At 48.6% G+C, this 11,861-nt stretch overlaps 1 protein-coding gene across 1 annotated transcript; it reads right to left on the reverse strand.

Annotated features, from left to right (window-relative positions):
• Positions 1-7,090: 7,090 nt before the first annotated feature.
• On the reverse strand, positions 7,091-11,332 carry LOC109274641 (cystatin-C-like). Its single transcript, XM_053890475.1, has 3 exons — positions 10,978-11,332; positions 8,268-8,381; positions 7,091-7,442 (listed from the first exon to the last, which is right to left on the reverse strand). The coding sequence occupies exons 1-3, from the start codon at positions 11,221-11,223 to the stop codon at positions 7,359-7,361; spliced, it is 444 nt and encodes a 147-aa protein (XP_053746450.1). The 5' UTR covers positions 11,224-11,332; the 3' UTR covers positions 7,091-7,358.
• Positions 11,333-11,861: the final 529 nt, after the last annotated feature.

Genomic DNA, 11,861 nt, shown 5'->3' on the forward strand with positions numbered 1-11,861 from the left:
AAGTAGGGAGTATAGCCCCTTTCTTCCAGAATTTGCCAAGGTTTTCCATTAATTTTAACTTTAGTTTGCCTTTAGCCATTTAAGGAAGTAACTGGTGACATTTCACTTGAAAATCTCTCACTAGAATCCCATCAACCATGGGAGTGGTCCATCTGGAGGACTCTCCTGTGAGCATAGTGTCTCAGTTGATGGCAAATAGACACTGATTTCTTGGCCAATGTTTTGATGATGGACCCATGTGAGGGTGCAATGGGGAAGGCCCACATGTTGTTTTAGGTTTCTGGCCTTTGAGCTACTGCAGCTGTAAGACCACTAACAGGGAAGCATTTTGTTTCAGTTTTGCAGTCTCTCCACTTTGAGAAGAAACAGTCAAGAGGTATCACAGGACTGTCAGTTCTGATGAATGGTGAGTTCAGTCTTTGCCTGCTTTATCAGTTAGGACTCATGATAACAAGTGCTAGAAAACCCAAAGAAGGGGGAGGACTGTTTCACATAACCAAGACGTCCAGAGGCAGGGCTGACATCAGGCATTTCTTGGTGCAAGGATTCATGTTTGCCATCTCTTGACTCTGTTCCGATGTTCCTGTAATTTGTTTTATTTTCAAATAGCTGCTCTGAACCTCCTATTTTCTCATTGCCATGCCCAGCAAAAAAGAGGGAGCTTGCTTTTCAAATAGTAGAAACAAAATTACACTATTAAGTCTCATGATCCACAGGTGGCCAGACTTGGATCACATGCCATCTTTAAGTCAGTCACTAAGGCTTGTGGAAGATTGGTTGCTCTGACTGTTTTAGCCAAGATCAGATTCTCCAAGCCATGGCCTAAAGGGTGAAGTCTGCTTCTCTGGAAACTGGTAGAGTGAGGGAAGGAGGATGCATCACCACAAGGATTGCCTTCTCATCATTATCATAAGAACCAGGCACTCACTGGTTTGTGAGTCAGCACCAACCTCAGGGATTATTTGTTGCCTTCACGTGGGGAGTGTGACCAGTAAGGAATGCACACCGCCCATGGGGTAAACATTTCTTAACACCATTTATCACCAAGTAGCCATTCAGGAAAGATGGACATTTTTCTTAGTCTATTCCTCAGGAGCCTAGATTTGGGTAAAAGCAAAAGAAATGTTGCTCTTCATGATTAAAAGTACCTCACAAAAAAGTTGGATCCTGTACACTAGGAGGCCCTATATTTTCTGAACACCTTCATGGCTGTGGGAAAATCCAGAAAGGGCTGAAGTGTTTTACCCTACAGAGGGAGAAGTTGGACTTGCTGAGGGGTCTGGAGGGAAGGGATAGGGTGGACAAATAGAAAATGCTAAAGGAAAGAGGAATCAGTAAGACAAATAAGGCCAGTGGCTCTGTGGGGTGAAGGGCAAATGACAACCACCTCTGGAAGTGAGGCCAAGGGCATTGCAAAATCAGGGATGCCAGGGTCAAGAAACCTGCCGAGCTGCCTGAAATCTGCACAAATTTCAGTGACCTAATGCACAGTTTGGGTGAAGGACATTTTCATTTGTTTTGTTTGGTTGTGTTTTATTTACTGGGAATCAAGGAGGGGGCAGAGTTGTACATCTGGGGTGATACTCGGCACCAAAGACATGTTTAGATGCAGGTGTGACCTTGAGACAGGACCACTCGACTTGCTGCCCTTTGCAGATGTTTTAGGAACAGTTGCACTTTGACAGGAAATCAAATTGGGTTATAGTTCAGTGATTCCTTGGTGAATCAATTGGTTAATATTACAAAATCCTAGTGCCCAGCCTGGATGTATTAAGTCAGAATTTCTCTGAGTGGTGCCAGACAGCAGTATTTGTCAAGATCTCCACATGATTGCATGTGCAGTCACATTTGAGACTATGTACACACCTTATCTGGTCTCAGGGTGCTGGACACCCTGGCTGACATCCAAATGACCCCTGAGTGTATCTGACCCTGGGCTGAATAAACTTCAGGAACTGTGATCCTGGAGTGACCCACTGGGAGCCCCAGTGCCAAGGGTGAGAGAACAGATATAGGTGATTTGAAGAGAATCTGTTTCTTATTTTGGCTATCATTTGAGGCACTGCTGCTCGGTTTTATGTGTGTTTGTTAGCATAACAGAGCAGAATGAAAAGGAATGTGTGTTTTTACTATTGTCTCCAAGTACGCGTCTCTCTAGCTCGGACCTGTAGGCTTGGGACAGGGTTGGCCTTTTCCTCTAGCTGCATCTTCTAATGGGGCTTGTCACTTTTCACCTTGTGCAAGTTCACTCCTGTCCTTCATCTGCTGGCAGTGATAGACCATAAAACCCCAGATCTCTAAGTGTCTATAAATTATGAGCCACCAAGATACAAGGAAATCAGGTAAGATGAATCATTTTCATCTATATCAGTAGTGGCTGGTGAGAGATACAATAGGGAAATATTCCTGGCAAAAATATAAAATACCCAGGTATAGATTTCCCAGGAAATATGAAAGATGCATAAAAACTTACTTTATAGTACCAGAGAACATAATAAAAGCATAAATACATTGCAGAATATCCAACATTCTAAAATGAAAAGATAAAATATTAAATTTTGTCTTTTTCCCCCAAATTGAAATATAAATTCAATATAGGGCTAGTTCAAAACACAGCGATTCTACTTTTTCAGCTTGAAATAAATATTTTTTTAAATTTTTTTTTGTTTTAAGTTTATTTTTTTTTTTTTAATTTTTTTTTTTCAACGTTTTGTATTTATTTTTGGGACAGAGAGAGACAGAGCATGAACGGGGGAGGGGCAGAGAGAGAGGGAGACACAGAATCGGAAACAGGCTCCAGGCTCCGAGCCAACAGCCAAGAGCCTGATGCGGGGCTCGAACTCACGGACCGCGAGATCGTGACCTGGCTGAAGTCGGACGCTTAACCGACTGCGCCACCCAGGCGCCCCTGTTTTAAGTTTATTTTTGAGACAGAGAGAGACAGAGCATGAACGGGGGAGGGTCAGAGAGAGTGGGGGACACAGAATCAGAAGCGGGCTCCAGGCTCTGAGCCATCAGCCCAGAGCCCGACGCGGGGCTCGAACTCACGGACTGAGAGATCGTGACCTGAGCCGAAGTCGGACGCTTAACCGACTGAGCCACCCAGGCGCCCCAAGCTTGAAATAAATTTTAATCACAAAGAATAAATAAACATATTCAGGAATAAGATTTAGAAAAAAATGAATAGAATGGTCATTACCTAACAGATATTAAAATATTCTATTTAAAACAGAGTAGTTGGCAAGGAAAAATAAACCCAGCTAGATTTAAGACAGAGACATAGAAACTGACAGGATGCTATGGGAATTTGCTATACAAATGATGGCTTTTGGAAGCAGTTCTTGGAAACCACACACACACACACACACACACACACACACACACACAGCTTATTTGAAAAATTAAGTTAAACTCTACCACATAAATAAAAGCTATTAACATTCTGACTGGAATAAAAATATGTATTAATGTAGCAAACTGAACTGTTGAAAGTGCTGTATAGACATAAACACATTAATTCCCATAATCCCATGAGGAGGGACTCCTACTGTACCTTTGCTGATAACAAATGAGGCTCAGGGAGAGTAAGGAGCTTAGGCAGATCACACAGCCAATGGCATTTTCACCCAGGCATCTGATTCTAGGGTCCCTGGGCTTCACCCCACTCAATATACAGGTGTATATGCATACACACACACACACACACACACACACACACACACACGCACGGGTGTGTCCCAGACACTACTGCTGTGTAACAAATCACCCTAACACTTGGAGGTATGGTACAACCATTTGCTCATGGTTTTGAGAACCAGGGATTTGGGAAGGCAACAGGTGGGTAATTCTTGCTTGGGGGCTGTCATGTGACTGCAGTCAGATAACAGCCAGGGTTGCAGTCATCCAAAAGCTCAGTTGGGCTGGACATCCATGGTGACCCATTCACTTAAGCGGCAGGTGATACCAACTTTGGCTGGGAGCCCAGCTGGGGTGTGTCAGGTGGGCACCTGCAGGGGGCATCTCCAACATGATGGAATTGGGGAGTCAGGCTCTTTACAGGGATGCTGGCATCCCACAGGGCAGATATCCAGGAACGCTGGCAGAAGCCCCGGGACCTTCTCTGATCCTGCCTTGGAGGTCACAGGGTCACTTCTTCTGCAGTATTCACTTGAAGCCTCTACAAATTCACCGAGAGTGGTGGTTCACAACCCTTTTAGAAGCTTCCCTGGTGTAATGTGAAACTGTCCCTGTACTGAAAGGGCAGGGAGAGGCCGAGAAAGAAGCAGGTCCCTCCAGGTTAATAGATGGCAGTTTTAATAAGCAAAGAGAACTCACCTATGAGGCTTCTCTTAGGTGGCACCGAGATGAATGGACTCCACACCCACCTGGCAAATCTTAAACGTTTATAAAAGAGGCCCTAACTGGTGTCAGTCACATATACCATCCAGATGGCCTCAGCACCACGTCACCATCTCCAGGCAATGTCCTTAGAGCAGTGTCTGGGAGCTGAAAAGTCCAGTGGAACCCACATTCCAAGGACCGGGGAGGGGCTGAGGAGCCTCCAAGGGCCCAGGTCCAGCTCACAGGTTAATCCTCAGTCACATCTCTTCAATGATGTTCCCCAAGTAATGATGCAGCTCACAGACCTTACCTCTGAATAAAAAGAGTGTCAGAGATTATGGATGCCATGTTTTAAACCACAATATGTAATTAGATCAATGAAAAAAGATAAAGAAACCTATTGAGTGTTTGCTTAGGGCCAAGCACTATACTAAAGCTATTTATGTAAGTAATTTTACATAAATTATACTTACAGTTATATTTAAAGTAAATAAATATAAAAAATCGTGCAGATTAAAGTTGCAGGGGCTGTACTTCCACCCCTGGACATATGGGTCTATGTGATGTCAGGTCATAGGGCCTTCTTGATCACACCACTTCACCCAAAACTCAGGGCTGTGGCATCCATGGGCCTGCCATCCCCTTGGGGCACCCAGGGTGCCACCAACCTGAACTCATGTGGTGTGGGCTGTGGAACTCAAGGCCTGGATAGTGGGAGAATGCGTGGAGAATTTGAGATGAGCCAAACTGTGTGTACAGCTCTCCATCCCCTACCCCCAACTTCTACAAGAGAATAGTAGTGTGCCTACAAAAGGATGGCTTTATAGGAAATCAGCATTTCATCATGGTGCCAGCATGTAACCTAAGATTCTTCACCAAGTTAGGGAAGACCCTGCATGGAGGCTACGGCCTCTTCTGTGGGCACCACTTCTGTGTACAGTTTGCTCTGTCAGGACCCCTCCTTCTCAACATATCCCCAAGTCCATGCGGCCCTGCAGGGACCATGCCCAGGCTCACACTCCGCCTTTCAAGGCCTGTACACAGTGCTTTGTCTCTCTGATCCCAGCCCCTTTCTTTAAGTGCGGTGTCCATTGAGAAGAGACTGTAAAACAACCAAAGCATTTATTTGGGGTCTTAAAGATTGTAATCAAGGAGACACAGAGGCCACTAAAATCCAAAGTGTGTTCCAAACTTGGAACTTAAAGTGCAGGATTATGGAAGCAAAAACCCGTGGTTTCATAACTTGTTTTGAAAGAATTATGACTGGTGCTGGCAGAGTTCACACTTACTGTCTCATACATGGTTGGCCATTTGGCAAACAGGTGTCACAGTATCTTTATTTCAGTCCAAAGTAGAAGGATGTGTTCCAGGTGGCCCAGCTGCAATTGACAAGTGTTGAGAAAATGTACATAGAAGACAGTGGTGCACGGGCAATGTGCACTGTGAACTGTATTTCGAATGATTCTCTTAGCAATTGTGCATCTTCTTCCATAATGGTGAACATGAGACAAGGCACACAATCTTGTTGGGGCCCATCTAATCACCCGGAGGAGGCACACAGGATGGGGACAATCCCCACCCCTTCCCAGCACTGTGCTGAGTTCTGCCTTTGCTGGGTACAGCAGCCGCCCCTGGGGTGCTGGCACTCAGGACCATCTGGGTGGGTCCCCTTTGTCATTTCACCCTCTGTGTTCATGGCAATGAGCCAACCAGATCATCATTCATGCTGCGGTGTGTGTGGAAGATTTGGGGAACATGGCCCCAACATTACTAGCCCCTTGAGAGGGCTTCACCCCTTTGCAGGAAATGGTCAATATAAGGACAGTGCAGGGATTGGGGTATGCTTTTGGTTCTCTTTTGTTTAGGACTAGATCGTTTCTATCTTGGGGTCCTAAGGTATCCATTAGTCTACAGAATGATGGTGGACTAAGGGTAACATTTCCTATTAATTACATTGTCCTCAGATTAAGAAGCAAGCCCACTCTATGTCAATCCAGGTTATGGTTTCAATTCTACAACCCTTATACGAAACTCTACTACACAAGGACTTACTTTAAATACGACCCCAGAAAATGTGCAGGGTGTAAAACCATTTACAAACTACTTCCCACAATATATCTGAAGAAGGTGTTGCTTTCAGTCTCATTTCACTCTGGATTCTGACCTTGATTCTGACTGGTATTTCCCCAATAGTTACATACACACATAATACTTTGTCTTTGTCTCCTGGAGGTGACTTGTAGTCTTTTGTGGAAAGAAGTAGACATAAATCATTTATCTAGTCTGTAGAGAACTTGACTAGTGAAAATCAGCCCAGGAGTGTGTTGAACTCAGCACATGTGGTTGAAATCTATTACCTGGCAGATCCCTACTCAGGGTGGCCCTGGGCTATGGGCTCCATCTGACCCCTCCCTCCTGCCCATTCCTGCTCACCATCTGAATTCTTTTCAAACACAGCAGCCAAGTTTTCAGGATCAGCAGCCTAGTTTCCCTCCTCTCCTCTGTGATTACCAGGAGTCACTACAGCTAAGGGCTGGGTTCCCAGGCTGCTCCTGGTTCAATCATCTCTCAAAGTGGCAGCATGCCTCCACCACTGCCCCCCCCGGCCCCACACACACCCCGGGGAAACTGTCAGTTCTCAGATCCTTGCCTATCCTCTAAAATCAGTTGGGACTAGGAACTCTTCATAAAGACACTGCCCAAATCCTTTTTATATGTATATTCCCGAGATAGGAAATAACTCAAGAGATAGCTGATGTTACCTTTTATTGATGAAGACAGAGCAGAACAAGTGCACTACATACTGGTGCATTTGGAAAACAATTAAAAGAAAGGAGTTACAGTCACTTAGCATGTTCAAAAAATGCCCCAGAACCCTTTTCTATTTGTCTCCTGGGACCAGCACATTGAGGGGACATCACCTGGACAGGGCCACCCTTCCAAGGATTAGGAGTTCTACAAGGGGGGAGCGGGGTGGGAGAAGGGGGCCAGAGCAACCCAGCCTGTCACAGGGTCCTCTATGCATCCTGGCAGCTGGACTTCACCAGGGATGTCTTGCCCATCCAGGGTACAGTATATATCTGGAAAGAGCAGAGCGTTTTCTGTGAAAGGGAAAAGAGAGGGATAGTTAGGGTTACAGTGCAAAAGGAACAAGTCCAGCCTCGAGATGTCAGAAGAGCAGGTAAAGAACAGTGGCAAGAGTCTCAACCCCCACCTTGCAGAGCCCCAGCACACTAAGCAGGGCTCTGCAGTGACGTCTCGGGCACCATGCCCATCCCTAAAGTCCAAGAGATGAGATCCTGTCCCTTACCTCCAACCAGCAGGATTCCACTAACTCGTTCCCCCTGCACATTCCTTTAAGGAGCAGCGTGTGGAAGGCTCCAGAGCCCCCAAGGGACAGGGCACTGCCCCCAAGTTCCCTGACCTCCAATGGGCCAGCACTAGGACAGGTGCAGAGGGAAGAACCCAGGGGCTGGGATCAGAGTTCAGGAAACACAGGAAAGCCTCAGGGAATGGGGAAGGTATGGGGGCAGTACAGCTTTCCCCAGAGGCCAAGACCCAGGAAGGAGACTAGTATTTGGTGGGCAGGGCAGCACCAGAGGGTTTTGGCTGCTTATAGGCCTCTGATTCCCTCTAATCCGTTTAGGTGGCTGGTGCTGAGATTAAGGGGTTACCTCTCTTCCTCTCTCTCTCTCTCCAGCAAACACCCCACAGCTGCTCCTTATCCCACAGGCACATACATGGTGCCCCCTATTCACCAGCTAAAACCCACTTAGAAAGTCAAATTAGTCATGTGCACACACATGTATTCCATGCACCCAACACTGGCACACCCCCACCCCCAGCAATCACACATGATGCATCCCACAGGCATAGGCTCACCCCCACCCCTCTGCCGTGCTTGGCTGCCTCCTCCAGGCACATACCCTTATCAGGTGTGGCTGGTCATGAAAGGGACAGGTGTCCAAGTTGGGCTGGGACTTGGTACATCTGGTTCGTCCAATCTCCACGTCCAAGAAGTAGTTCATCCCAGCCACAACCTGCATACCGGGAGAGCAGGATTTATTTACAATACCCCCCAATTTCACACAAGTTACCTTCCTGCTATTGGGCCCTTACACCAGCATTCACTGCTGCCAAAGCAGGTATCCCAGAAACCACAGCCACCTCCTGAGGGCTGGCCCAGCTGCTGTGCTCAGACTCTCATTGTAATTTGTTCATAGAGGGGCTCCAGAAGGTCTCAGGCAGCCTGGCAGGAGGAGAAGCAGGAAGATGGAAGGTGGAAGCCAGGGTCCAAAATTCTGTTAACCGGGTTCAGGAGAGAAGGCACACTCTGGGGAGCCAGCACAGAGTCAGCTAATAAACTCCAGCGCCAGGAGCCAGGGCAGGAACTAAGCCCACAGTGAGGGCTCTGCACTGGAGCAAACAGAGTAGATTTGGTTCTGAAAGACAGTCATGTGATGGGTGCAATTAAGCTAAATTCCAATTAATAGGATCAACCCCATAAATATTCACATTACCTCAGTGTAACAAAGGTTTATTTATTCCTTTATTTCACAGTAAGAAATGACATGCCTCCCTCTCTCTCTCAATGATACACACACAGACACACACGCACACACAGTTTAGGCCAATCAATAAAACACTGATCCTGGAATGTCTACATTTTAAGTGTGATTTTTGACGGAAGTAATTCTGAAGTGTGTCATACACCTGCCTGTCTTTTACACTGGAGATTTCAGGATAGAGGCAAACCTTGTCCTCACACATGGCATCCCACAGACAGGCCTCCTTAGAACTTGGAGAAACATGGCAGCCCGAGACCAGGATCCACATCCTACCTGGTAGAACCATAAGCAGGTCCCATGATCTCTCTGCTGTCACTTACCCCAGTGAGCTGTGGCACCAAGCTAGTGTCACACTGGAGAGCAGCAGGCTGGGGGCAACCTAGTGAACAGGGAGCACATGTCCCATCTAAAGGACACAGTGCCAACCAAATGCTACAGGAGGAGAAATGGTCAGTTCTGGGCCCACCTTCTGAAGTTTTAAGAGAAGGTGCGTGGGTCCTAAATGCTGGCATGCACTACCAGGCTTTCATTGCTGTGAGGCTCTATTCTGCTCTCAAATGGGCCCCAAGCCAGCTGGCCCAAATCCTTGCCCTCCTTAGAGGATGAACACAGAGCCGCAGAGCCACAGTGCCCCTTCCTCACACTCCCTCCCACCCGTCTCTGGATTCCCATGGCTATGTTCTTTATCTGACCAGAACTCCAGGACAGGATAGCAGAGGCAGGGGTCAGGAGCAATCCACTCAACTACCTCTGGATGTTGGCTATGATGGGGCAATATCAGGTTAGGGAATGTGATGGCACACACGAGAGGCTGCTCCCCATGGATGTGACCTGTGGAGGGAAGCAACCCTCCAGGAGCCTTTCCTCCAGGATCTCAGGACAGATTTGAATTCATATGCCAGACCCTTTGCTCTGGGATGCACTGGGTACCACAGGCCAGCTCACTGACCCATCTGTGTTTGCTGACAACCTCTGGGTGCTGAGGGAGGATGTTTGGCGTGGGCCCCAAACTCCATTGTAGGATGAGGACATGGAGGCCAAGTTAGTTTAGTGGCATCTATCGAGAGGAGACTCAGAGAACAGGTCACTTCTACATGGCCCCAATCATCTCAAGAAAACATGTGGCCAGCCCAAACTGAGCCCCAGTGTGCACCACAACTGGTTGGACCCTTCAAAAATGCCAAGGTCATAGATGGAGAGAATGCTCCAGAGTAAAGAAGGCTGCAAGACAGTGCCTGCACCACATGATCTGGCAGTCCTGAGCCATAAAGGACATCAGTGGGACAACCAGTGACATTTGTATAAGGTCTGAGTTTTAGATAATTGTCAGTGTTGATTTTGATTTCCAAAATGTTATTGTGCGCTCCTCAGAAAATGCCCTTCTTTCTAGGAAATACACAGAGAAGTGTTAACTCTCAAAAGGTTCAAAAACACAAATGCACGTATCCCCATACACACATGTATGTGCCTACTGGAAAGCAAAATGGCATAATTTTAACATACAAGGAATCTAGCTGTAGAATCTACAAGGATTTTATGCACTATTTTTGCTACTGCTCTGTAAGTCTGAAAAGTTAAAGTTAAAAGGAAAAAGTGCTTTAAAAAAATCCTTTAGTGGCAAAGCCAGGAGGGCAGCTGGGCATGGGGTCTGATTTTCCTTTGCTCGTGGTCATTTAGTGACAGCTCACACTGGGCCCCCGTGTCCCGTGAGGCTGGGGCATGGACACAGTGGGACTGGATAGGGGCCTTGACCCCCGCACCGCAGCCTTCTGGCCAGGCTTGGAGCTTGAAACCTGAAATGAAGGCCATGGGGGTAACCCAGTGTGCCACCGGGGTCCCTGGCACTCCCGGAGACATGCATGCGAAGGGCTGGCTGTGAGGGACCAGAGAGACAAGGGACACAGCCCTCTGAGATGCAAGGGAACGTCTGTGGTCCCCGCCCAACCCCTAGAGGCTCGGAGACTGATCCAAGACGCTGGGCCGGCAGATAGGGTCCTTGCTGGTGACGTCAGGCAGCCGCGCCCTCTACTCAGGGCCGCGCAGCCCCCACAGCCCGGCTCGTACGCACCTGCTTTCGGGCACGCACCACCCGCATCGCACGGCTGTGGTACGCGTCGTTGCTCGCCTTGTTGTACTCGCTGAGGGCGAAGTTCAGCGCCTGCTGCACGCCCTCCTCGTTGACGTCGGCGTCCAACGGGGCGCCCACCAGCGCAGACTTGTTGTTTCTCCTGCCGGTCCCGGGACTCACAGCCAGGGCCAGAGTCAGGCCCACAGCGGCTAGCAGGAGCAGCGGGGTGCGCAAGGACCCGGCCATGGTGTGTTCGCGATTGACAGCGCACAGGTTACCGCAGGAAGTGATCCAACGTAGATAAGCAGGACCCAGCTGGCCGCCGCGCTTTTATTCCCTCAGCCCCACCCTTGGGCCTCCCCGCCCTCCCCGGCTCCGCCTTTTCCGCCCCCACCTACCCCTCTCCGCGGAAGTCCTGACCCTGCTCCCGGGTCCGGCCTCTACTTCCTGTACTTCCCTAACCCAGCGCCTCCTTGGCAGTCCCAGCCCTGTAGCCTTAGTTCGGGCCCCTTTGACCGCACTTCTGGCCTTATTCTTCGGGTTAGGTTCGTTTTCTCTCCCCCAAGCTCCGCCCTTCCTCTCAGCGTCTCTCCTCCATCTAAATCCCGCCCCTCTACAGTGTGCTAGCCTTGGCCCTCCCAGCCCCGCCCCTCAGCTTTTATCCCTCCACCTAAGTCCTCCTCCCATCGCGCCTGCCCTGTCCCTGAGTCCAGCTCCACCCAGCCAGCCCTGACCCCTGCTCTGGACGGAGGGCTCCCAAGCCTAGCTCACTGTGGTCTTGCAGAAGGTGTCACTCCTCCCAGAGCCTGCAGTGCTTGTAACCCCCAGCCCTGTCTCCTGTGAAGGGGGAAATAGCGCTCTGGCTTCCTGGGGGTTGAGCATTG

Source organism: Panthera pardus, unplaced genomic scaffold, assembly GCF_024362965.1.
Source record: "Panthera pardus isolate Hobbes unplaced genomic scaffold, ASM2436296v1 HiC_scaffold_25, whole genome shotgun sequence".
NCBI classification, from domain to species: domain Eukaryota; kingdom Metazoa; phylum Chordata; class Mammalia; order Carnivora; family Felidae; genus Panthera; species Panthera pardus.